Source organism: Salmo trutta, chromosome 18 (assembly GCF_901001165.1).
Source record: "Salmo trutta chromosome 18, fSalTru1.1, whole genome shotgun sequence".
Lineage (NCBI taxonomy): Eukaryota > Metazoa > Chordata > Actinopteri > Salmoniformes > Salmonidae > Salmo > Salmo trutta.
In genome coordinates this window covers 51,661,206-51,688,970 of record NC_042974.1, presented here as the reverse complement: position 1 = coordinate 51,688,970, position 27,765 = coordinate 51,661,206, and the positions used below count along the sequence as shown (strand labels likewise).

The following is a 27,765-nucleotide window of genomic DNA, read 5'->3' as shown; positions in this document are numbered from 1 at the left end:
TTTGAGAAGCTTGCAGAAGGCTACCCGAAACGTTTGACCCAAGTTTAAATTGTTTAAGGCAATGCTACCAAATACTAATTGAGTGTATGTAAACTTCTGACCCACTGGGAATGTGATGCAAGAAATAAAAGCTAAAATAAATCACTCTCTCAACTATTATTCTGACATTGCACATTCTTAAAATAAAGTGGTGATCCTAATTGACCTAAGATAGGGAATTTTTACTTGGATTAAATGTCAGGAATTGTGAAAAACTGAGTCTAACTGTATTTGGCTAAGGTGTATGTAAACTTCTGACTTCAACTGTGTATATATATCCCCCCCCCCCCCCCCCCCCAGAACATGAACCATGTGTGTTCTCTTGTTTTGTACTGTTCTGTAGTTTCGACCCAATGATTCATTTGACAAACAAAGAACTTTGCGTTCTGCAGGCCCAGGCATGAATCAAAGCTGACGAGACATTCAATGACATCATCAAGAGATATGCTGAACACTATGTCAGAGAGGTGTTTTTGGGACCACATTGTGTCTATTGTCCTGCCAATAGCCCTCGTGAAAAACAAGTGTTTGAAAACATGTTATCAAAATGCCTCCAGGGCCGACAGACAAGTCCCTTACTTTTTCCATTGTCACAGTTGATATCTTCGTCTTCTGACGATAATGTGAAATCGTCGTCGGTTATGGAGTACCAATACGCAGCAAGTATGTGTGTGCTCATCTTGACATTTATTAACTTCCAAAAATGAACGTACAAAATAACAAAACAAAAGAACGAACGAACAACTACAAACAGTCTGGCCAAGCAAAACTCAACACAGAACAATCACCCACAAATACCAAACAAACACACCCTACTATATGGGACTCTCAATCAAAGGCAGATAGACAACACCTGCCTTCAACTGAGAGTCCCAATTAACCAAACATAGACATACTAGACTCCACATAGAAATACCTAAACATAAACCAACACCCGGAATTACTAACTCAAACACCCTTTTAACAAAACACACCACCCTGAACCACATAAAACAAATACCCTCTGCCACGTCCTGACCAAACTACAAAACAATTAACCTTATACTGGCCAGGACGTGACATCCATCCACTTGCCTCTTCCATTTTTGTGGTAATGCTGCAATTAGTTGGTTGTAATCTTGGGTAGAGCAGACATTTCCATATATTTGTGTTTGCTGCATGTGTGACATAACTCCACCAGTCCTATTTATGATATAAATTACAAAGATTATACCTGTTTTACAAATATTTACCATAATATTTGTTGTATTATTTGTTCTGACTTTTCTGGTGGATTAAACTGAAATTGGAACAAACTTTCTATGGCTTGTTAAAAAAAGAACATTATTTTGTTTTAAAATAACTGAAAGTGAGCGTTGTAATCTGAATAAAGGGAAAAAGGCCATTCTTGAACATGGGGTGAGATATTCTTACTAATTTGCTAGAGAACCAGTTCGATTAAAGTATAACTTTTGTATGACTGACGCCTTTAGTGAGAGGTCTAATGCTTTAATATTTAATCATTTCTGCCCTCCGAATTCTTATTCATTACATGAATAGGCCCATGTGCACCCTCATCAGATGAACCGCAACATGTCGGCTAAAGCGATTTAATTCATGAACGCATTTGAACGTTTTTAATATTGTAATAGTGAAGAGCAAAATAATCCTAACATTTCCAAATAAAAATCTGATTGATTTATCAATACCAGTCCCCATGATATGTCATTCAGTGATATTTATTCCCATGGTAATTCATTATGGATCCATTAATATATTTAAAGTCCCTAAACTCGGCAAGAGTCTATTGTCCTGCTCATAGTTGAAATAAACATCTGCATTTTGAAAGAGTATTTTTATCATTAAGAAAAGATATTGATGAAGAAACACTGTACAGTATATGCTTTACCCAACATCTTGCGGTTGCATCATGTTTGTAGTTAGAAAGGTAAAACTTTAGAGCACTTAAAACATTACAAGTCGGGGGGAATTTGTTTTTCACACCTAGCCGAGCTATCCTTTTGTAAAGGTTGAAGAGGCAATTGTCCTGCTAATAGCCCATCATAGAAACGTTGTTTGCACCCATAGGTTTTAGGCCTGCAGTAGATTATAATAATCCATGCCTTTTGGGAACATTTAAAAGTCCAAAAGTTATGGGTGGAGTTTTGGCTGTCAGAAGTATTAAAATCAACCAATGTCACCCTTTAAATGCTTTACTATGCACATGTTTAAAGGGCGTGTGGGCGACGGAGAGAATGCGTTTGACTGTTTCTAATATTTGGATAGAAAACACTCTGAAGTTTCTAAAACTGTTTGAATGGTGTCTGTGAGTATAACAGAACTCATATGGCAGGCAAAAACCTGAGAAAAAATCCAACCAGGAAGTGGATTGTAGTTTTTTAAGACTGGGCCTATTCAGTATACAGTGACTTAGGGTTCAATTTGCACTTCCTAAGGCTTCCACTAGATGTTAACAGTCTTTAGAACGTGTTTCAGGCTTTTGCAGGCAACAGAGAGCGAACAAGACCTCCTGGAGTCTGATGACCGAGAGAATGACAAGCCACAATTACGCGCATTCACGTGAGGAGGTAGCTGTGTTCCAAAACGTTTTTGAAGACATTGGAATCGTCCGGTTGGAATATTACTGAAGTTGTACGTTCAAAAGGCCCTAAAGATTGATGTTTTACAATGTTTGACATGTTTCAACTAACGTAAATATAACTTTTTGTCGTGAAATTTTCGGCGCGCTTCCTACATTTGGAGTAGCTTACTGAACGCGCAAACAACAAGGAGGTATTTGGACATAAATTATGGACTTTATTGAACAAAACAACATTTATTGTGGACCTGGGGTTCCTGGAAGTGCCTTCTGATGAAGATCATCAAAGGTAAGTGAATATTTATAATGCCATTTCTGATTTTAGATGACTCCAAAATGGCGGGTATCTATATTGCCTAGTGTATTTTTCTGAGCGCAGTACTCAGATTATTGCAAAGTGTGCTTTCCCCGTGAAGCTTTTTTTAAATCTGTCACAGCGGTGGCATAAAGGAGATCTTCATCTATAATTCTTTGAATAACAGTTTAATATTTTATAAACGTTTATGATGAGTATTTTTGTAAATTGTTGTGCTGATTCACTGGCAGTATTGGAGGCAAAATATTTTCTGAACATCACGCGCCAATGTAAAATGCTGTTTTTGGATATAAATATGAACTTTATCGAACAAAACATACATGTATTGTATAACATAATGTCCTAGGAGTGTCATCTGATGAAGATCGTCAAAGGTTAGTGCTTCATTTCGCTGTGTTTTGGGTTTTATTGACACATGTCCTTGCTTGGAAAATGGCTGTGTGATTATTTTTGTCTATGTACTCTCCTAACATAATCTAATGTTTTGCTTTCGCTGGAAAGCCTTTTTGAAATCGGACAATGTGGTTACATCAAGGAGACGTGTATCTTTAAAATTTTGTAAAATAGTCGTATGTTTGAGAAAGTTGAATTATGACGACATTTTGTAGTTTTTGAATTTGCCGCCCTGATATTTCACTGGCTGTGTCCCGCAGGTGGGACGCTGGAGTCCCACCTAGCCCATAGAAGTTAGACTACCGATAGATCAGTGTTCAAACTCCCCCTTGTGATAGCGTGGTGCAATGACAGAATGCCACCATCTACCACTAATGGTAGCAGGCATAAGCTCAAAACTTTTAAAGGAATAACCACTGTATGGCTAAGTCCAGAGCCATATATTAATAAGAAATAAATGACTCTTGCCAAGGCTAATCAGTCTTGCCTGTGCTAATGGTTTTCACAGACGAAGTTAAATGATACAAATGACTTTGCTTGTGATGCAAGCCCCTCAAATTATACAAATGAAACAGCCTTACCGAACTGGACTTTAAACAACGATATAGATGTAACCATGATCTATTCAATGTATTATCTGAGCGGAACTGGTGCTCCCAGGGCAAAATTCCATGTGCATTCCACATGTCACATTTATAAGTGAGTTTTCAAAAAAACGATCAAGAGAAAAAGTTTAGGAAAAGTTTTGCGGCACACCTGAGAGTTCCTCAAGGCACGGTTGGGAACCACTGGAGTAGAGTACAGCACCTTATAGACGTCGATGTTTTAGCCAAATAAATGTAAATGTTTGTGCTCTTGGATGGTTGGAGCTCCCCTGCTGGCTATGCATCTGCGGCCCCCCTTTTGACAGCTCTCTGATCAATTCCTCCACGAAGCTTTATAAAATGTAAAAAAAAAAAATAATTAAGTGGGGTCTCAACATACTCTTGCAACGTTTGGAATGACGCACAACTGTCTATTTAAGGGTCCCACCGTTGGCAGTGCATGTCAGAGCAAAAACAAAGCCATGAGGTCGAAGGAATTGTCCGTAGAGCTCCGAGACAGAATTGTGTCAAGACACAGATCTGGGGAAAATGTCTGCAGGACAGGTGTGGTGTGTGCTTTTCCAAATCATGACCAATTAATTGAATTTACAACAGGTGGACTCCAATCAATCAAGTTGTAGAAACACCTCAAGGATGATCAATGGAAACAGGATGCACCTGAGCTCAATTTTGAGTCTCATAGCAAAGGGTCTGAATACTTATGTAAATAAGGTATTTCTGTTTTTTGTTTTTAATAAATGGTTTTCGCTTCATCGTTATGGGGTATTGTGTGTAGATTGATAAGGGTTTTATTTATGTAGAATCACCCATATAGGTAATAAGGTTCCATTTGAAACAGCCCCTTGACTAGCGTGTTGATATTTGGTGAATGTCATTCTCTCTCTAGGCTGCTCTGTTCTGCTGTCCTGTCTCTTTAATGTCTGAGGTTCTGTCAGTCTGCTAATTCAGTCACTGTGAGTGTGTGTGCGCGTGCGTGAGGCAACAGATAGCAATGCAACGGACTGCTTCAGGTTCACCTCCTACAGCTCTGTAATTACTGAGGACAGAGATAGAACCATGACCTTTACTGGAAGGGGAGAATTGAAAGAGAGAGAGAGTGTTCTTTTCACTTTTGTTTATTATCTATTTAACTTGGGGAGAGAGAGAGAGAGAGATGGGAGAGAGAGAGTGAGAGAGAGGTGGGAGAGAGAGTGAAAGAGGTCGGAGAGAGAGGTGGGAGAGAGAGAGATGAGAAAGAGAGGTGGAAGAGAGAGGCGGGAGAGAGAGAGAGAGAGAGAGAGAGGTGGGAGAGAGAGGTGGGAGAAAGCAGGAGAGAAAGAGGTGGGAGAGAAAGAGGTGGGAAAGAGATAGTGGGAGAGAGAACGAGATGGGATAGAGAGACAGAGAGAGAGAGGTGAGAAAGAGAGAGATGGGCTGTAGGGAGAGAGAAAGACGTGGGAGAGAGAAAGAAAGAAAGAGATGGGGGAGAGAGAGAGACAGAGATGGGAAAGACGGCGAGAAAGAGAGGTGGGAGAGAAAGAGGGAGGGGTGGGAGTGTGTGAGAGAGAGAGAGAGGGGTGGGAGAGAGAGAGAGAATGAGATAAAGGCATCATTACATTTAATTGACTTGAATTCACAGACACAGAAAATCTATATATTATGGATATCATGAACTGCTTAGTTTAAATAATCTGTTTAAGTGGGAAATTGCCTGGCGCCCAGCAGGAGAGGTGTTGGCAGGCTGTGATACACTAGCTGATCCATACATAACACTTTTACTACTGCAGTATCTTTCATCTTTGGTTTCCATCAATAAAAAAAAAACGGATAAAAAATGTCACCACAGGCTTGATGGAATCAGCTAATTTGTTGGTAAACTTTGCAAATGTCGACAAAGCAAAATACGGTAGACAAGGTGGGATAATGTTTTTGTTGGTGAAATAGATTATGCAACAATTGCAGGGAAATTGCTTTTAATGTGCAAATATTGACATAATAACCATCTTGTCGAGGTAAACTTGGAGTCACACGATGCTATGTTGTGTGCTCCTCCCACTGTGACTTGGAAAAGCACGCACAGTTTACTATGCTACAGATTAAATAAGTTAAGAACTTCACAGGGTGGTGAAAGTGCACGGTGATGAGCTTGATGCTCCTTTCCAATAAACATTGAGGGTCTTGATTTGTATGGTGATGACATGATGGTAGGTGCCTGGCTGCGAGTTGACAAATAACAACTATCCTTCGCCTATCCATGACCTCATCATTTACCCTCCACACTGTATCGGCAAGCTGTTGGCTAGAGCGCACATGCCAAGACCAGAGTGGGCACATTTGCTGTTTATTGAAGACTTTTTTCTGCCAAAACCTTTGACAGAGATACAAACAGGATGGACACACTTAGAAACGTTTCTTTAAAAGTTTTACAACTAGGTGCTTTTTATGTGAACTACGTCATGACGCGCAGCTTTGTATCTGCAACAAGTTTGTTTGATAGAAACTAAAATAAAAGCAGATTTATTAATGATCCCCATTTGGATCCCCCAGTTCCTGCCAAGGCAGCAGCTACTCTTCCTGGGGTCCAGCAACATTAAGGCAGTTATATACAATAACAAATATTACATGACATTACATTTCATAACACTTTTCACAACACATTAAGTGTCTTCCCTCAGGCCACTATTCTACTACCACATATCTACAATACAAAATGTATGTATATGTGTGTGTAGAGTGCGTGTGTAATCACGCGAATATGTATAAGTGTGCCTGTGTGTGTGTGTGTGTGTGTGTGTGTGTGTGTGTGTGTGTGTGTGTGTGTGTGTGTGTGTATCTTCACAGTCCCTGCTGTTCCAAGGTGTATTTTATATTATTTTTCAAATCTGATTCTACTGCTTGCATCAGTTACTTGACGTGGAATAGAGTAACATGTAGTCATGGCTATGTGGTACTGTGTGCCTCCCATAGTCTGTTCTGGACTTCGGGATTGTAAGAGACCTCTGCTGTGTACCGGAAATCCCCAAAAGTCCTCACAAGGATAGTAAAACAAGGTACTCTTTCCCTCTTTGGCGCTTTCCCCACATCCCAATGAGGACAAAGGTTGTTTTATGCTTAGGGTTTAGGTTTAGGGTTACAACTGGGGTTAGGGATATCAATAGGGGTTAGGGGTTAAGGTTAGGGGCTGGGGAAAAAAAGGATTTTCAATGGAAATCAATTTTAGGTCCCCACAAGGAGAGTAAAATATATGCTGTATGTGTTTGTGGCTGCATGCATACGTATGTGCGCGCGTGTGTTCATCCTAACAGTGCTCTCTCTGTAGGGTAAGAACACTACCTAAGGGCCCTTGGCTATCCCCTGGGAACTCTCTCATACAGTAATGTACCCTACGGCCCTGTGCAACTACATCTAGACAGGCTACTGCTTCTCATCAAGCCAGCTGTCAAGCCTGTCTCTCCCTACTCATGAGCTGATGGGTGGGTGAGCTGAATGTTTTAACATACTGTACCTTAGAGGTTTCATGCTGTTGTAAAGACAAGTAATAATACTCCTAAGCTAAAACGTACAAACTGTAGGTATGCACAATGTGATATAATATATTTTTTTAAATGACACTATACGTATTCTATTATAGAATTATACTGAGCAAAAATATAAATGCAACATGCAACAATTTCAAAGATTTTACTGAGTTACAGTTTATATAGGGAAATCAGTCAATTGAATTAAATTCATTAGACCCTAATCTATGGATTTCACATGACTGGGAATACAGATATGCATCTGTTGGTCACAGATACCTTAAAAGAAAAGTAGGGGTGTGGATCAGAAAACCACTGAGTATCTGGTGTGACCACCATTTGCTTCATGCAGCGCGACACATCTCCTTTACATAGAGTTGGTCAGGCTGTTGATTGTGGCTGTGGAATGTTGTCCCACTCCTCTTCAATGACTATGCGAAGTTGCTGGATATTGGCAGGAACTGGAACACGTTGTCGTACACATCCAGATCATCCCAAACATGCTCAATGGGTGTCATGTCTGGTGAGTATGCAGGAAGGATAAGAACTGGGACATTTTCAGCTTCCCGGAATTGTATGCAGATCCTTGCGACATGGGGCCGAGCATTATCATGCTGAAACTTGAGGTGGCATCTGTTGAATTGTGTTGTGTGACAAAACTGCACATTTTAGAGTGGCTTTTTTTTGTCCCCAGCACAAGGTGCACCTGTGTAATGATCATGCTTGTTAATCAGCTTCTTGATATGCCACACCTGTCAGGTGATGGATTATCTTGGCAAAGGAGAAATGCTCACTAACAGGGATGCAAACAAATTTGTGCATAACATTTGAGAGAAATGAGCTTTTTGTGCATATGGACCATTTCTGGGATCTTTTATTTCAGCTCATGAAACATGGGACCAACACTTTACATGTTTTTATATTTTTGTTCAGTGTAGTATTGAATGCAAGTAAAACTAAGTACAGTGCATTTGGAAAGTATTCAGACCCCTTGACCTTTTCTACATGTTGTTACATTACAGCGTTATTGTAAAATGTATTAAATAAAACATTTTCCTCATCCATCTACACACAATACCCCATAATGACAAAGCGAAAACAGGTTTTAAAAATGTTTGTAAATGTATTAAAAATATAAAAGAGACATACCTTATTTACACAAGTATTCAGACCTTTGCTATGAGACTCGAAATTGAGCTCAGGTGCATCTTGTTTACATTGATTATCTTTGAGATGTTTCTACAACTTGATTGGAGTCCACCTGTGGTAAAGTCAATTGATTGGACATGATTTGGAAAGGAACACAACTGTTTATAAACGTGCATGTCCGAGCAAAAACCAAGCCATGAGGTCGAAGGAATTCTTTGTAGAGCTCCGAGATAGGATTGTGTCGAGGCACAGATCTGGAGAAGGGTGCTAAAAAATGCAGCATTGAAGGTCGCCAAGAACACAGTGACCTCCATCATTCTTAAATGGAAGAAGTTTGGAAACAACAAGACTACCTAGAGCTGGCCGCCCAGCCAAACTGAGCAATTGGCGGAAAAGGGCCTTGGTCAGGGAGGTGACCAAGAACCCGATGGTCATTCTGACAGAGCTCCAGAGTTCCTCTGTGGAGATGGGAGAACCTTCCAGAAGGACAACCATCTCTGCAGAACTCCACCAACCAGGCCTTTATGGCAGAGTGGCCAGACGGAAGACATTCCTCAGTAAAAGGCACATGACAGCCCGTTTGGAGTTTGCCAAAAGGCACCTGGAAGAAACCTGGCACCTTCCCACCGCAAAGCATGGTGGTGGCAGCATCATGCTGTGGGGATGTTCTTCAGCGAAAGGGACTGGGAGACTAGTCAGGATCGAAGGAAAGATGAACGGAGCAAAGTACAGAGAGATCCTTGATGAAAACCTGCTCCAGAGCGCTCAGGAACTCAGACTGAGGTAAGGTTCACCTTCAGACAGGTCAACGACCCTTAGCACACAGCCAAGAAAATGCAGGAGAGGCTTCGGGACAAGTCTCTGAATGTGCTTGAGTGGCCCAGCCAGAGCCCGGACTTGAACCCGATCGAAAATCTCTGGAGACCTGAAAATAGCTGTGCAGCGAACCTCCCCATCCAATGTGACAGAGCTTGAGAGGATCTGCAGAGAAGAATGGGAGAAACTCCCCAAATACAGGTGTGCCAAGCTTGTAGCGTCATACCCAAGAAAACTTGAGGCTGTAATCGATGCCAAAGGTGCTTAAACAAAGTACTGAGTAAAGGATCTGAATAGTTACAGTAGAAGTCGGAAGTTTACATACACTTATGTTGGAATCATTAAAACTCGTTTTTCAACCACTCCACAAAATTCTTGTTTACAAACCACAGTTTTAGCAAGTCGGTTAGGACATCTACTTTGTGCATGACACAAGTCATTTTTCCAACAATTGTTTACAGTCAGATTATTTCACTTATAATTCACTGTATCACAATTCCAGTGGGTCAGAACTTTACATACACCAAGTAGACTGTGCCTTTAAACAGCTTGGAAAATTCCAGAAAATGATGTCATGGCTTTAGAAGCTTCTGATAGGCTAATTGACATCATTTGAGTCAATTGGAGGTGTACCTGTGGATGTATTTCAAGGCCTACCTTCAAACTCAGTACCTCTTTGCTTGACATCATGGGGAAATCAAAAGAAATCAGCCAAGACCTCAGAAAAGAATTGAGGACCTCCACAAGTCTGGTTCATCCTTGGGAGCAATTTCCAAATGCCTGAAGGTACCACGTTCCTCTGTACAAACAATAGTACGAATGTATAAACACCCCGGGACCACGCAGCCGTCATACCGCTCAGGAAGGAGACTCCTAGAGATGAACGTACTTTGGTGCGAAAAGTGCAAATCAATCCTAGAACAACAGCAAAAGACCTTGTGAAGATGCTGGAGGAAACAGGTACAAAACTATCTATATGCACAGTAAAACGAGTCCCATATCGACATAACCTGAAAGGCCGCTCAGCAAGTAAGAAGCCACTGCTCCAAAACCGCCATAAAAAAGCCAGACTACGGTTTGCAACTGCACATGGGGACAAAGATCGTACTTTTTGGAGAACTGTCCTCTGGTCTGATGAAACAAAAATATAACTGTTTGGTCATAATGACCATCGTTATGTTTGGAGGAAAAAGGGGGACGCTTGCAAGCCGAAGAGCACCATCCCAACCGTGAAGCATGGAGGTGGCAGCATCATGTTGTGGGGGTGCTTGCTGCAGGAGGGACTGGTGCACTTCACAAAATAGATGGCATCTTGAGGAAGGAAAAGTATGTGGATATATTGAAGCAACATCTCAAGACATCAATCAGGAAGTTAAAGCTTGGTCGCAAATGGGTCTTCCAAATGGACAATGACCCCAAGCATACTTCCAAAGTTGTGGCAAAATATCTTAAGGACAACAAAGTCAAGGTATTGGAGTGGCCATCACAAAGCCCTGACCTCAATCCTATAGAATATTTGTGGGCAGAACTGAAAAAGTGTGTGCGAGCAAGGAGGCCTACAAACCTGACTCAGTTACACAAGCTCTGTCAGGCGGAATGGGCCAAAATTCACCCATCTAATTGTGGGAAGCTTGTGGAAGGCTACCCAAAATGTTTGACCCAAGTTAAACAATTTAAAGGCAATGCTACCAAATACTAATTGAGTGTATGTAAACTTCTGACCCACTGGGAATGTAATGAAAGAAATAAAAGCTGAAATAAATAATTCTCTGTACTATTATTCTGACATTTCACATTCTTAAAATAAAGTGGTGATCCTAACTGACCTAAAACAGGGAATTTTTACTAGGATTAAATGTCAGGAATTGTGAAAAACTGAGTTTAAATGTATTTGGCTAAAGTGTATGTAAACTTCCGACTTCAACTGTATGTAAATGGGGTATTTCAGTTTTTCTAAATTTCTAAAAACCTATTTTTGCTTTGTCATTATGGGATATTGTGTGTAGATTGACGAGGATTTGTATTTATTTAATCCATTTTAAAATAAGGCTGTAACGTAACAAAATGTGGAAGAAGTTGAGGGGTCTGAATACTTTCCCAAAGCACTGTATATGTTCTTCTCTAGAGCGCATGAAATAACTCTGATTTAAGCATATGTACTTTGGATGGTGCCCATACTGACCGTGTCCGTGCTTACAAATATCTAGGCATCTAGATAGACGAAAAGCTGTATTTTAAAAAAGCATATTGATGAATTAGTTAAGAAGTTGAGAATAAAAATGGACTTCTATAGAAATCGGTCATGCCTCTCTCTTAATAGTAGAAATCAGATTATTCGGTCGACGTTCCTACCAGTTATGACTATGGCGACAACTTCTATTGTATATGAACGCAGCTGACACTTCATTGAATATTAAGTTTATCATAGCGAACTGCCAGTACTTGACTTGGTCAGGAGCTCACTGGAGCTGATGATGTTGATATGTACAGTACATTTAGATTATTCCATCTTACTGCTAAATGTCTCTCTGTGAACATGAACTGATCACTGAATGTCTTTCTTTAGCACCATAACATCCCTAACAAGCATGACCCTGTTCATACAGTTGTATCTTAATGTGTAAATTATCATCACACACACACGGAGTCTTAACGCGCCACGTTTCTCACGGGAGGAGAAAGGAGTGGTCACAAACCAACGCTCAGCGTATCTGAACTAAAATAGCCCCACTCTCTCTCTCTCCGCCCCAGACAGTCCAGCCCTCCTTACAGTCCTTCTCACTTCACCTTGCTAATTTGAACAAGGCTTTATTTTGCTGTTTGTCAGCAGCTGAACTGTAGCGGGGTTGTTAGGCCTCTCCCATGGCTAATTAGGGGACCAATGCTAGCATTCATGGCCCAGCGCGGAGCCCCGTTCTAGGGGAGGCCGCGGCCGCGCTGTCCCTCCTGGCAGCCAGCTCCTGGCACCTCCAAGGCCCTGCGGCCGCCATATTAAGTGACTGCTGAAATTCATGGCCCTGCCTGCCTGCGCTGTGCTGGGCTGCCCAAGGTAGGGGTGTGGGTTACTGTGTGTGTTGGGGAGAATGGGGGTGGGGGTTACCAATGACAACGCATGCTTTCTCAAACACCCTAGAGCAGGAACGACACATTAGTAAATACTGTGGCTACACTATTTCTTTATTTACTACTGGGAGGTGAGACGTGAGCAATTATACACAAAGTATGGAAGTGTGTGGTGTGTGTGTACGCAATATACTGAATGTTATGTATGCATTTTTACATGTGTCAGTTGGTGTGTGTGAACTCATATCTTATTCACATACACACTGCGCAGGGAGGTGTGTATATGAGGGCAGAACAGCCATCCTCCTTTCTGAGCGGTTTCGTTTGAAGGGATTAGTCTTAATAAAATGGCAATGTGAAATCATCCAACTAATATTTCATGCTGGGGGTAATGCACGGAGCAGAACAGCCTGCTTGACTTGTCCCGTGATATGATTAGTCCATGGGGAATAGGTTGGTTAATACACCCTCTGTACTGTCCTGCATGGGTCTCTCTGTGTGTGTGTGTGTGTGTGTGTGTGTGTGTGTGTGTGTGTGTGTGTGTGTGTGTGTGTGTGTGTGTGTGTGTGTGTGTGTGTGTGTGTGTGTATAGAGAAACAGAGACTAATGACATAAATAAGCTAAACATGAATGAGTAACACACATCTCCGTGTATGTGATGTGTAGTTACACTATCCACAGTTTTCTAATGTATTAGGACTGATGAAGATTACATCAATTACAAAGGGTAATTTTCCTGAGAAAATATAGTGTGCTTACTTCAGCTGTCCAAAATCATGTTGTATTTACAAGGGACATGCAGCAGCAGTGATGGAAAAAGTACCCAATTGTCAAAAGTAAAGATACTGTAACGGTTGTCGTCGGGAATAGAGGACCAAAACGCAGCAGGAATGTGGATGCTCATCTTGATATTTATTTTAAATAAACAAACAAAACAACAAAACAAAGAACGCACGACCAACAAAACAGTCTTGTCAGGCTCACACAGGCAAAACAAGAAACAATCTCCCACAAACACATAACCAAACACATACCCATATATAGGACTCTCAATCAGAGGCAACTATAGAAAACACCTGCCTCCAATTGAGAGTCCAACCCCAATAAACTAGACATAGAAATACAAAAGTAGAGACCACATAGAAATACAAACCTAGAACATAACCCCAAAACCCCAGAAATAATACATCAAACACCCTACTACATAAATCACCACCCCGAACCACATGAACAAAATACCCTCTTCCACATCCTGACCAAACTACAATAACAAATAACCCTTATACTGGTCAGGACGTGACAGATACCTTAATAGATAATGACTCAAGTAAAAGTGAAAGTCACCCAGTAAAATACTACTTCAGTACAAGTCTAAAAGTATTTGATTTAAAATATGCTTAAGTATCAAAAGTAAATGTAATTGCTAAAATATACTTAAGTATCAAAAGTAAAAGTATAAATCATCATAAATCCTTATATGACGCAAACCAGATGGCACCATTATTTTACGAATAGCCAGGGGCACACACCAACACTCAGACATCATTTACAAACTAAGCATGTGTGTTTAGTGAGTATGCCAGATCAGAGGCAGTAAGGATGACCAGGGATGTACTCTTGATAAGTGTATGAATTGGACCATTTTCCTGTCCTGCTAAGCATTCAAAATGTAACGTACTTTTGGGTGTCAGGGAAAATATATGTAATGAGTAAAAAGTACATTACTTTCTTTAGGAATGTAGTGGAGTAAAAGTAAAAGTTATCCCCAAAAAACGTATAGTAAAGTAAAGTACAGATACCCAAACAATCTACTTAAGTAGTACTTTAAAGTAATTTTACTTAAGTACTTTACAACACTGCTATACAGTAAGTTGGGCACCAGGGTTTTTGACATAAACCTGCAAGTGGCCATCTGTTTTCATATCATGAGTAGGACCCTGAGTTTTCCTGACCAAGTGAGAAGACTGTAGCTAGGACCCCAAGTTAATCCTGGCTGGGTCAAGAAAAACTCCTGTCCCTAGCCAACGGCTACGCACAATGTAACTCCTGCACCAGTAAGTTACTGTATACAGTGCTTTTTTCCCCTTTTTTTACATTACAGCCTTATTCTAAAATGTATCAAATATTTTTTCCCCTCATCAATCTACACACAACACCCCATAATAACAAAGCGAAAACAGGTTATTTGAAATGTTTTTTTTTAATTCAGACCCCCTTCACTATGAGACTCGAAATTGAGCTCAGGTGCATCCTGTTTCCATTGATTGGAGTCTACCTGTGGTAAATTAAATTGATTGGACATGACACACCTGTCTACATAAGGTCCCACTGTTGACAGTGCATGTCAGAGCAAAAACCAAGCCATGAGGTCGACGGAATTGTCTGCAGAGCTCCGAGACAGGATTATGTCGAGGCACAGATCTGAGGAAGGGTACCAAAACATTTATGCAGCATTGATGGCCAAGAACACAGTGGCCTCCATCATTCTTAAGTGGAAGATGTTTGGAACCAACAAGACTCTTCCTAGAGCTGGCCACCTTGCCAAACTGAGCAATCGGGGGAGAAGGGCCTTGGTCAAGGAGGTGACCAAGAACCAGATGGTCACTCGGTGGTAACGATGGTCACTCTGACAGAGCAACACAGGAGTGGCTTCGGGACAAGTCTCTGAATGTCCTTGAGTGGCCCAGCTAGAGCTCGGACTTGAACCCGATCGAATATCTCTGGAGAGACCTGAAAATAGCTATGCAGCAACACTCCCCATCCAACCAGACAGATCTTGAGAGGATTTGGGAGAAACTGATTGGACATGGTTCGCGCTTTCAGTTTTCGAGCAAAACACTGAATTTAACCATGGCAAGGAGAATATGGCAGAATACAAACAGAGTGGTCATTCCATCCGCGAGGCAATCAAACAGGCAAAACGTCAGCATAGAGACAGAGTGGAGTCGCAATTCAACGGCTCAGACACAAGATGTACGTGGCAGGGTCTACAGACAATCACGGACTACAAAAGGAAAACCAGCCACGTCGCAGACACTGACGTCTTGCTTCCGGACAAGCTGAACACTTTCTTTGCCCGCTTTGGAGGATAACACAGTGCCACCAACGCGGCCAGCTACCAAGGACTGTGGGCTTTCCTTCTCTGTGGCCGACGTGAGTAAAACATTTAAACGTGTTAACCCTCGCAAGGCTGCAGGCCAAGACGAATCCCTAGCCGCGTCCTCAGAGCATGCGCAGACAAGCTGGCTGGTGTGTTTACGGACATATTCAATCTCTCCCTATCCCAGTCTGCTGTCCCCACATGCTTCAAGGTGGTCACCATTGTTCCTGTACCCAAGAAAGCAAAGGTAACGGAACTAAATGACTATCGCCCCGTAAGACTCACTTCTGTCATCATAAAGTGCTTTGAGAGACTTGTCAAGAATCATATCACCTCCACCTTACCTGTCACCCGAGACACACTTCAATTTGCTTACCGCCCCAATAGGTCCATAGACGATGCAATCGCCATCACACTGCCCTATTCCATTTCGACAAGAGGAATACCTATGTAAGAATTCTGTTAATTGACTATAGCTCAGCATTCAACAACATAGTACATAGTATAGTAACATAGGAAGCTCATCATTAAGTGAGGCCCTGGGTCTGAACCCCGCCCTGTGCAATTGGGTCATGGACTTCCTGACAGGCCGCCCCCAGGTGGTGAAGGTAGGAAACAACACCTCCACTTCTCTGATCCTCAACACTGGGGTACCACAAGGGTGCATGCTCAGCCCCCTCCTGTACTCCCTGTTCACCCATGACTGCGTGGCCATGCACGCCTCCAAGTCAAGAGGCTGAAGAAATTTGGCTTGTCACATAAAACCCTCACAAACTTTTACAGACGCACAATTGAGAGCATCCTGTCGGGCTGTATCAACGCCTGGTATGGCAACTGCACCGCCAATAACCACAGGACTTTAATAATGTCACTTTAATCATGTTTACATATCTTGCATTACTCATCTCATACTGTATGTATATACTGTATTCTATACTATCTACTGTATCTTAGTCTATGCCACTCTGACATTGCTCGTCCATATATTTATACATTCTTAATTCCTTTACTTAGATTTGTGTTTATTAGGTATTTGCTGTGGAATTGTTATATAATACATGTTAGATATTGCTACACTGTCAGAACTAGAAGCACAAGCATTTCGCTACACCCACAATAACATCTGCTAAACACGTGTATGTGACCAATAAAATACAGGTGTGCCAAGCCTGTAGCGTCATACCCAAGAAGACTTGGGTAATCGCTGCCAAAGGTGCTTCAACAAAGTACTGAGTAAAGGGTCTGAATACTAATGTAAATGTGATATTTCCGGTTTCATGTTTAATAAATGTGCAAACATTTCCAAAAACCTGTTTTTGCTTTGTCATTATGGGGTATTGTGTGTAGATTGAAGAGACATTTTCTTTATATACATTTTAGAATAAGGCTATAAGGGATTTGAATACTTTCCGAATGCACTGTATATAATTCATACAGTAGCATAATTAACAGGTGAAGATTACAGCTGTAAGCAGGTGGCAAGGAGACACAGGAAAGACGTGTGTTTGCTGATTATTGTAGGCTTAACTCATTATACCAGTAGCGTGTGTACGTGCATGAAATTATACTGTAAGTACACCTGCTGTTATATCAACAGGACAATTGGGGTCGAACGTAACATCAGCATTCTACAACTCCCTCTTGACTTCATCAGCACACAAACACACACAAGATGATGTAGTTAGAGACATGTGCACCGGTACCTGTACCTGATAGTGTTTACAACAACATGTCTCTCTTGCAATACTACATGGATTGTACAGAAAAGCCCCAAACAAGCAATTTGATCAGTTACGTTTTGGGATGCTCCTGGATAAAAGCAGAGAGGCACTGAGAGTCTGGAAATGTACTCTGTTATATAGGAACTCAATGGCAGTCAGTCAAAGTGACACTGACAGAGACGAAAATAAACATTTGTTTATTGTTGTGCTAAACAGGGATCATCTGGAAAAGAAACCTCAGCATTGACTTGACTCTCTGTCATAATAAAGGGGGGGAAAACAGGGTGATTGGAAATATGGAGTTGGAGACTAAGGTAAATAGATAACCCCGTCACCTCAAAAGTAGTAGCAGAAGAAGAGGTCCAGAGTCAGAGAGGACAAGCTTGAGGACAAGTTGTCTTTGTCATAGCTTGATAATTGTGTAGTTTAGTAATTACCGAGGTTAGCTAGCCAGCTATTGCCGTCCCCCGCGACGCCATTTTTTCCAAACCCAGCCAACTAGTAACACTGTAGAAACTAAATACATTACAAAGGAACGTCTTGATTAGTGTTATGTTAGCTAGCTACAAAGTTGCTTTTGTATCATGACAAGGTGTAGTACTGAAACTATCGAGGTCACCTAGCCAGCTACACCTAGCCAGCTACACGGTCAAACAAAGTCAACAACGCAGCCACTGCTAGCTAGCCTACTCCACCAGCCAGCAGTACTGTATCATTTTCGTCATTTTAGTCAATAAGATTTTTTGCAACGTAAGCTTAACTTTCTGAACATTCGAGACGTGTAGTCCACTTGTCATTCCAATCTCCTTTGCATTAGCGTAGCCTCTTCTGTAGCTTGTCAACTATGTGTCTGTCTATCCCTGTTCTCTCCCCTCTGCACAGGCCATACAAACGCTTCACACCGCGTGGCCGCTGCCACTCTAACCTGGTGGTCCCAGCGCGCACGACCCACGTGGAGTTCCAGGTCTCCGGCAGCCTCTGGAACTGCCGGTCTGCGGCCAACAAGGCTGAGTTCATCTCAGCCTATGCTACCCTCCAGTCCCTAGACTTCCTGGCGCTGACGGAAACATGGATCACCACAGATAACACTGCTACTCCTACTGCTCTCTCCTCGTCTGCCCACGTGTTCTCGCATACCCCTAGAGCATCGAGCCAGCGGGGTGGTGGCACTGGAATCCTCATCTCTCCCAAGTGGACATTCTCTCTTTCTCCCCTGACCCATCTGTCTATCTCCTCATTTGAATTCCATGCTGTCACAGTTACCAGCCCTTTCAAGCTTAACATCCTCATAATTTATCGCCCTCCAGGTTCCCTTGGAGAGTTCATCAATGAGCTTGACGCCTTGATAAGTTCCTTCCCTGAGTTCCTTGATAAGTTCCTTCACCTCTCACAGTTCTGGGTGACTTTAACCTCCCCACGTCTACCTTCGACTCATTCCTCTCTGCCTCCTTCTTTCCACTCCTCTCCTCTTTTGACCTCACCCTCTCACCTTCCCCCCCTACTCACAAGGCAGGCAATACGCTTGACCTCATCTTTACTAGATACTGTTCTTCCACTAATCTCATTGCAACTCCTCTCCAAGTCTCCGACCACTACCTTGTATCCTTTTCCCTCTCGCTCTCATCAAAAACTTCTCACTCTGCCCCTACTCGGATGGTATTGCGCCGTCCCAACCTTCGCTCTCTCTCTCCTGCTACTCTCTCCTCTTCCATCCTATCATCTCTTCCCTCTGCTCAAACCTTCTCCAACCTATCTCCTGATTTTGCCTCCTCAACCCTCCTCTCCTCCCTCTCTGCATCCTTTGATTTTCTCTGTCCCCTATCCTCCAGGCCGGCTCGGTCCTCCCCTCCTGCTCCGTGGCTCGACGACTCACTGCGAGCTCACAGAACAGGGCTCCGGGCAGCCGAGCGGAAATGGAGGAAAACTCGCCTCCCTGCGGACCTCGCATCCTTTCACTCCCTCCTCTCTACATTTTCCTCTTCTGTATCTGCTGCTAAAGCCACTTTCTACCACTCTAAATTCCAAGCATTTGCCTCTAACCCTAGGAAGCTTTTTGCTACCTTCTCCTCCCTCCTGAATCCTCCTCCCCCTCCCCCCCTCCTCCCTCACTACGGATGACTTCGTCAACCATTTTGAAAAGAAGGTTGACGACATCCGATCCTCGTTTGCTAAGTCAAGCGACACCGCTGGTCCTGCTCACACTGCCCTACCCTGTGCTTTGACCTCTTTCTCCCCTCTCTCTCCAGATGAAATCTCGCGTCTTGTGACGGCCGGCCGCCCAACAACCTGCCCACTTGACCCTATCCCCTCCTCTCTTCTCCAGACCATTTCCGGAGACCTTCTCCCCTACCTCACCTCGCTCATCAACTCATCCTTGACCGCTGGCTACGTCCCTTCCGTCTTCAAGAGAGCGAGAGTTGCACCCCTTCTGAAAAAACCTACACTCGATCCCTCCGATGTCAACAACTACAGACCAGTATCCCTTCTTTCTTTTCTCTCCAAAACTCTTGAACGTGCCGTCCTTGGCCAGCTCTCCTGCTATCTCTCTCAGAACGACCTTCTTGATCCTTATCAGTCAGGTTTCAAGACTGGGCATTCAACTGAGACTGCTCTTCTCTGTGTCACGGAGGCTCTCCGCACTGCTAAAGCTAACTCTCTCTCCTCTGCTCTCATCCTTCTAGACCTATCTGCTGCCTTTGATACTGTGAACCATCAGATCCTCCTCTCCACCCTCTCCGAGCTGGGCATCTCCGGCGCGGCCCACGCTTGGATTGCGTCCTACCTGACAGGTCGCTCCTACCAGGTGGCGTGGCGAGAATCTGTCTCCGCACCACGTGCTCTCACCACTGGTGTCCCCCAGGGCTCTGTTCTAGGCCCTCTCCTATTCTCGCTATACACCAAGTCACTTGGCTCTGTCATATCCTCACACGGTCTCTCCTATCATTGCTATGCAGACGACAGACAATTAATCTTCTCCTTTCCCCCTTCTGACAACCAGGTGGCGAATCGCATCTCTGCATGTCTGGCAGACATATCAGTGTGGATGACGGATCACCACCTCAAGCTGAACCTCGGCAAGACGGAGCTGCTCTTCCTCTCGGGGAAGGACTGCCCGTTCCATGATCTCGCCATCACGGTTGACAACTCCCTTGTGTCCTCCTCCCAGAGTGCTAAGAACCTTGGCGTGATCCTGGACAACACCCTGTCGTTCTCCACTAACATCAAGGCGGTGACCCGATCCTGTAGGTTCATGCTCTACAACATTCGCAGAGTACGACCCTGCCTCACACAGGAAGCGGCGCAGGTCCTAATCCAGGCACTTGTCATCTCCCGTCTGGATTACTGCAACTCGCTGTTGGCTGGGCTCCCTGCCTGTGCCATCAAACCCCTACAACTCATCCAGAACGCCGCAGCCCGTCTGGTGTTCAACCTTCCCAAGTTCTCTCACATCACCCCGCTCCTCCGCTCTCTCCACTGGCTTCCAGTTGAAGCTCGCATCCGCTACAAGACCATGGTGCTTGCCTACGGAGCTGTGAGGGGAACGGCACCTCCGTACCTTCAGGCTCTGATCAGGCCCTACACCCAAACAAGGGCACTGCGTTCATCCACCTCTGGCCTGCTCGCCTCCCTACCTCTGAGGAAGCACAGTTCCCGCTCAGCCCAGTCAAAACTGTTCGCCGCTCTGGCACCCCAATGGTGGAACAAGCTCCCTCACGATGCCAGGACAGCGGAGTCAATCACCACCTTCCGGAGACACCTGAAACCCCACCTCTTTAAGGAATACCTGGGATAGGATAAAGTAATCCTTCTAACCCCCCCCCCCCCTTTAAAAGATTTAGATGCGCTATTGTAAAGTGGTTGTTCTACTGGATATTATAGGTGAATGCACCAATTTGTAAGTCGCTCTGGATAAGAGCGTCTGCTAAATGACTTAAATGTAAATGTAAGCTTGACCCCATTTTAGTCTTTAGGGGAAACACCCCCACTACACTACATTGAAAAAAAATCAACAGCTCAAACAAGGACCATTCCACATGGCAGCCTAATGAAAATATGTGCGTAGAATTAGTGAGATGTGTGTCTAGAGAAAATGAGTGTGAAAGTGTGTGTAGACTGTGTGTACAGTGTGTGGGGATTATTTGCCACTGAGCTGTGGGGACTGCGTTTCTGCGGTGTATAATGTGTGTGTGTGTGTGTTTTATGCTGTGGTGTTTGACTAATAGACAGGCTGAAGGTGGGTCTGGACTCCTGATGGCTGTGGCAGACACCGGGGAATACAGCCTGAGCATGAAAACAGGAGAGAAGGACAGGAGACGAGAAGAGGAGAGGAGAAGGAGAGGAGACGAGGAGAGGAGAAGGAGAGGAGACGAGAAAAAAAGGGGAATGGGGGGGTGCAGTTAATAACATTACAGAACAACAGTGTTACAAAAGAAACTACCCCTGCAGCTCCACGCTCAAATGATTATATTTACAAAGTAGAAAGACAGATCTTTTCCTCTTCACAACAGGCTTCAGTCAGACAGCATCAAGGCCATTTCAGCAGCCCGCCTGCCACCTGTCGTGCTGTGCTGTGCTGTGCTGCGCTGCGCTGCGCTGCACTGCGCTCCCCTCTCAGAACCGAGACAAACTTTCCACAAAAACAAAAGGCCGTTCCCGCTCGTCTTTTATGACACCCAAGGCAAATAGAGCTGTGGATTTTCCAACGGGAGCCTAAGTGACGGGCCTGGGAGAAAAACACTGGAATAGTTGTGTCACTAAGCGGTCTGTCTCTCTCCGTCTCTCTCTCCTACTTTAGAGACATTGGTTACATTTTTACCTGACTAACTCATCCGGAATGACAATTCTGCTGTGGCTAGAGGTCAAATACATTGGCCGTACCTCAAATAACACCATTCGTTTGGGATAGAGCCATTATTTCTTTGTATCTGGCTCTGGCTAAAAGTAGTGCACTACATAGGTAATAACTAGATGCCCTTATTCTAAGAATGAGTAAGGAGAAAGAGAAAAGGCCAAAAAAGGAAGTAGATGTGTTTTTATGACATCCTCTGTGAGTCAGCAGTCCCATAGCTCTACCCAGGATTCATAGGGACACTTGGACCTGATATTGACAGTTAGGGGTAACAATGGCTGACTTACTGGAAGATGATCCAGAAACAGAGGGGCTTATCAGCCAGTACATATGGAGATAATATCCAACTGACATGAGTGAAATTCAACTGTAATGAGACAAAGAGAAAATGCAGTAGAATGTTTGGCTAAAACATAGAATGAACATGCTTAGTGGGCTTGGAAGTGATCAGGCCTACTTATTACCTAACCATCAATGGTGGCAAAAACAAATGCCCCTAAAATTCGATCTCTCAAGGACATCCACTAGAGTTTCAATGTTACATCAGAGACGCTGGGACTTTCCTCCCACACACATTAGACCTGTTTCCTAATCAGCCACACAGTCAGTCAGGGACAACTTTGGGCCATAGTAATGTCAGAGGAGGATATTAGATCTGGCTATGATACAGTTGCTTAGCGACTGCTTCACACCGTTTCAGACTGACGTATGACTCTATATGTATTGCGATTCAATACTGTGATTTTATTAAGGTTCCATGGTCCAAACATATTGCTCACCATATGTCTGCTGTAGAGGGACAAGAGAGAGCCATGAGCAAATGATTTTGCTGAAAACAAATTGGCTCCTTATTTAAAAAGAAGACGGAGAACAAGAAATGAAGGAAAAACACTGGAGTTTTGGTGGAGGTAGAGCAAACTAAAGCAAAAATATTATTGCGATACTGTCAAAACGATACGACAGAGTATTTATTGTCAAAAATAATATTCAGTTATGTAACTGCATCGATTTTTTTCCCCCCAACACTAGGATTATTGTGGTATGTCAATACTGTAGCTGTTGATCAGTCTGAAAACCCAGCACCGAGCTTCTGCTTCACGGCAACCAAAAACACTTCATTGCACCAAAGCGATACATTGCTCTGTATAGCTCTTGCTCCATTAATCTTTCCTCGATTCCTCCCATCCTCTCTCCTCGCCTCCTTCTCAAAACTGAAGAAAGTCAGAGTGGAGGGACTTTGGTCCTTCTAATCAAATATGATTGAGAAGGAAGCAAAGAGAGAGGACGCAATGAAGTCCATAACCCCTCATCTTGAAGTGCAGAGACAATTCAGCAACTCTTGGAGGACAATGGAAGTGAATAAAAAAAGCTTATTTATTGGTCAAAGTTTCAGCTTTTCGCCACCTTCAGAGTTTTTTCTACAACTGCCATTGTCCTCCAAGAGTTGCTGAATCTCCTTTTTACTTCAGGTTGCTCCTCAATTCATGCACCTTGGTTGGAGAGGGTTACGCCAGTGCTCCCTTCCCATAACCACTCATCTTCACAGGGTCAGAAGGGGTCAACTCAAGAATACCTCCTCTAACCCCTCATCTTTAGGTCCTGTTGTCGACCAGGACAAAATCAAGGCCGTTCTCACTGCAATAAAGGTCGAGCTGTTTGAAAACCCACCACAGAGCAACTGCGCAGCAACCAAAAACACTTCAACGTGCCAAAGCACATTACTCTGTATGGCTCCTTCACAAGTTATCTTTACTTGATTCCTCCACTCTCCTTGCCTCCTTTTCAAAACCCATTGTAGAAGAAGGTAAAAGAGTGAAAGGCCCTTGAGTGAAGGGCTCTGGACCTTCTACTCCAAACTATGATTCAGAAGGATGCGAGGTGAGAGGATGCAATGATTCACAGAAAGACAACTCGAGAAAGAATCCTGTTCAATCTATTAATAAACATAATCTCCATGCAGAACACAGGAAACCAGCACAACCGGTCTCAGTCATTAATGTAACATAACGTCAACCTACATCCCGTTCACCGACTGACCTTTTAACCCCCTGGATTGCTTTTCAAAATATTTTCAATACTTCTGTGTACCCCATGTCCCACCAATACGTATGTATTTTGAGGAGGGCCCTCAAGATATTCCTACATTCTGACGACACAACGTACTCAGTGGCCTACCGAACCCTACAGATAAAACTGTTGCAGCAGAGACCTTAAATGTGCAGAGTTCAAGCGAATTCTCCAGCTGGCTGCCACCCTACAAGGGATCAGTGATGTGGAATATGGACAAGGCAGGGCAAGCAACTACGGGAGATCAGATGTAACACTGGATTCCAATACCGTCATTAGTTAGGTTTTTAAACAGACACTAAATATAGTTTTTGTTAATGTGTTTCTCATTTAATCATGTTCATGTATCTTATGTGAGCAGGACATTTTCTTCGTCGCAAACTCCCAAAGTGCTCCATTGGAATATGTATTTGTGTAAATAAAACCCACCGACTCTAATTTGGGTAAATGTTTTCAGATAGTCGTCCTCTCTTCCAGTGCCTCGTCAGAGGAAGGTTAAGAGGCAGGTCTGCTCTGCTCAGTGCTGTGCCAAGCCCAGACTGACTGAATGACTCACAGCAGTGTGGGAAGGCTACAGAATGTACTACTCAGGAAACAGTCATAACTAACATTTGAGGAGGTTTAGGTGAGGTTTTCAAGAGAAGTGTTTTGTACCGTGTTATATAAAAACACTTACCCTATAGGTATCTAAGTAATGCAGAAGAGGCATGGCATATTGTTTGATTGGCAGACGCCAAAAGGAATGGAGAAACTCTACAGACGTTATAAAATAGACTTGCATACGCCCTTACACTCTCTTTCTCTCTGACAGACACACTTACCCTGCTGCACAAAAAGTCTAAAACATGCCTTGGGGCTATAAGATTCTATCTGCACAAAGCATAGTTCTGAGATATTGAGCATCGAAGTTTTCACATCCCAGATCTCAGAACTGTTTTGTAGTGAATTCTTATTTCATAACCCATAAAGGTCCTCGTCTTAAAGGTACCTAACATGCAGAGTATCAAAATCTTGTGTATTTGTAAATCCGTTTTATTAGGTCTTATGGCTCTGAAATATCAATCTGGACCTGGCACTTCTGAATTAGACATGTTCAGTTTTTATGAAAACTGTAGCTATTTGAATACACAAATGATAGAATAACACTATTTTACCAAGATAGAGTCAGAACACATCATCAAATACTAAGATCAACAGACGAATTACTGTCATGACTGAACAACGACATGACATCATTTACTTTCAGATTTCTGACAGTGTTGTTGTTGTTTTCTTGCGTGACATTATTGCTGGCTAGATGAACCTAGACCATACTTCGAGGGAGATGGCAGAGACATGTGTTCCGAATGGTCCGTTTGTATTTGCTCAGGCTTGTGACTGGCTTGCAGATAGAACCTTATAGCGGCAAATTCAAATGGGTTTATGCAGAGAGAACTTTCTAAAATCTAACTTCATAGACATACGAAGAACCATCTAAAAATCATGTATATATGACTAACTTGTTTATGACAAAAATGTCAGATAGAACCTTATAGTCCAAAGGTCTCAAAACTCTTAGTCACACAACCACCACGACACACACACACACACACACACACACACACACACACACACACACTATATTTCTGCACAGTCCTGTACTCACATGTATGTTCCTGAGTTTCTTCTTGCCTCTCTCCAGCCTGCTGAGGAGTCTGTGGTGCTGCTGCTCTCTGGGCGCCGACTGCATCAGACGGTCGTCAACGGATACAGTCTTCCTCAGAGCCGCCCGCTCACCCGCTGTCTCTCCCTCACCCGCTGCTGTTGCTGTCTCACCCAGGGGGAGGCTTCTCACACCCGGGGCCGGTGCTGGGGTTGGGGCCTGGGCTGATGATATGGGAGATGGCTCTGTTCTGTCGAAGTCCCGCTGCACTGAGCCTGGACAACAGAAACCAGAGATGCACCACTGATAACCTACACCAGCATAGACAAAGAGAGAGATAGTATACAACGCCACACACACACACGCGTACACACACATGCATAAGCCTGCACACACACACACACATTCAGAAAGCAATGGCACACAAAAAGAAAATATATAGAGATCAATAGACAATTAGAGAGAAAGAGAAAAGGAGAGAACTAAAGGAATACAAGTGAACATATTGTGTGGGAGTGAATTGCTCCTTTGGCACCGTCTTAGATAGAACACCAGGATTAATAGTCTCACTTTGTCTGCAAACAAACAAAACTTAACTGGTCTCTGGTCACCTCAAAGATATGTGCAATCACAAGCAAACACCTCAAACACACACACACACATTTAATCTGCTGTCTTCCTCTCTTCCCAGCTGTCAGGTGAGGCGGTTTCATCTTTCTCTCTGCTCAGTGTCTCTGTCTGCTGTTGTGTGTGTGTGTGTGTGTGTGTGTGTGTGTGTGTGTGTGTGTGTGTGACACAAACAAGCACGCACACCTATACACACACACAGGAACAATATCAATTGCATACTCCTTGCGTCCTCTCTCCTTGTCTCCTCCTCAAAACCCATTGGATGAGAATGCCAGAGGTCCCTCCCCTCTGACCTTCTCCTCAAATATGGTATGAGGAGGCGGCGAGATGAGAGGATGCGAGGAGTACGCAAGTGAGGTCATCCCATACACACATATATGCTCAAAAACTCAGCAGACACTAGCACACTTTTAAGCTGGTGTACTCAGACAGAAAACATGATCAAAGTCAAGAGACTTCATACCAGACTAATAGAAAAATAATTATACTTTAGACATTATGAAGAGATGTCTAATCAGCACAAATCTGCTGTCCTTCTCTCTTCCCTCCTTCAACTTTCTCAGGTGAGGCGGTTTCATGTTTCACTCTGCTCACTGTGTTTGTCTGTCGGCTGTTGCGAGTGTGTGAGTATGTTTATGTGATAAATATGATAAACATACAGATACGGTTGTGTGTGTATGTATGTGTGTCTGTGTGCACGCGAGTGTGGGTGTGTGTGTGCACGTGAGCGTAAGCGTGTGTGTGTGTGTCTATGTGCACACGAGCGTGTGTGTGTCTGCAGTAGAATGTATCAGGCTCGTCTCATGGGCTAGCTCAACACCTGAGAGCAGCTCTGTACTGGCAGAATGACAGAAGCCCTAACCAGCCCATTAAATCTGCATGAAGGCCTCATTCAGCCTACACACCACCCTTTTATTATTAGAACTACCATTCAAAGCCAATATTAGCTCAGACTTAAGGATATCCCACATACGTCTGGCCAATATGTACAAAATATCATATCACAGTATTTTTCTCATTTTTGAAGGTAGGACGGTATTTGGCGTTTCTGAATAATAAAAGTTCTAAATATGCTTTATTGGTAGTTCATGGCAACAAATGAAAATCTAAGTGGTTTTAGTGGGCTTTCTCCATTCTGATTGCTTTATACTGTTCAACCAAACTTCAACCCAAAATAATAGGAGCACAAAACTGACAGTGAACTAGTCCTATTTGTAGAACATTACGTAGGCATCCAAATCCTATTTTGTAGCCTCAAACTCCGGTACTCGAGCAATGGTGTCCATTTGCATAGTTATTT

The 27,765-nt window shown here is 43.2% G+C and overlaps 1 protein-coding gene across 1 annotated transcript in view; it reads right to left on the bottom strand.

Annotated features, from left to right (window-relative positions):
- The window catches only part of ankfn1a (ankyrin repeat and fibronectin type III domain containing 1a), a gene marked incomplete in the record, with an annotated part of 232,233 nt that overhangs the window by 167,225 nt on the left and 37,243 nt on the right, over positions 1-27,765 (bottom strand). The window contains 1 exon segment of the mRNA XM_029697427.1: positions 25,839-26,110. Coding sequence (XP_029553287.1) covers positions 25,839-26,110 — 272 coding nt within the window.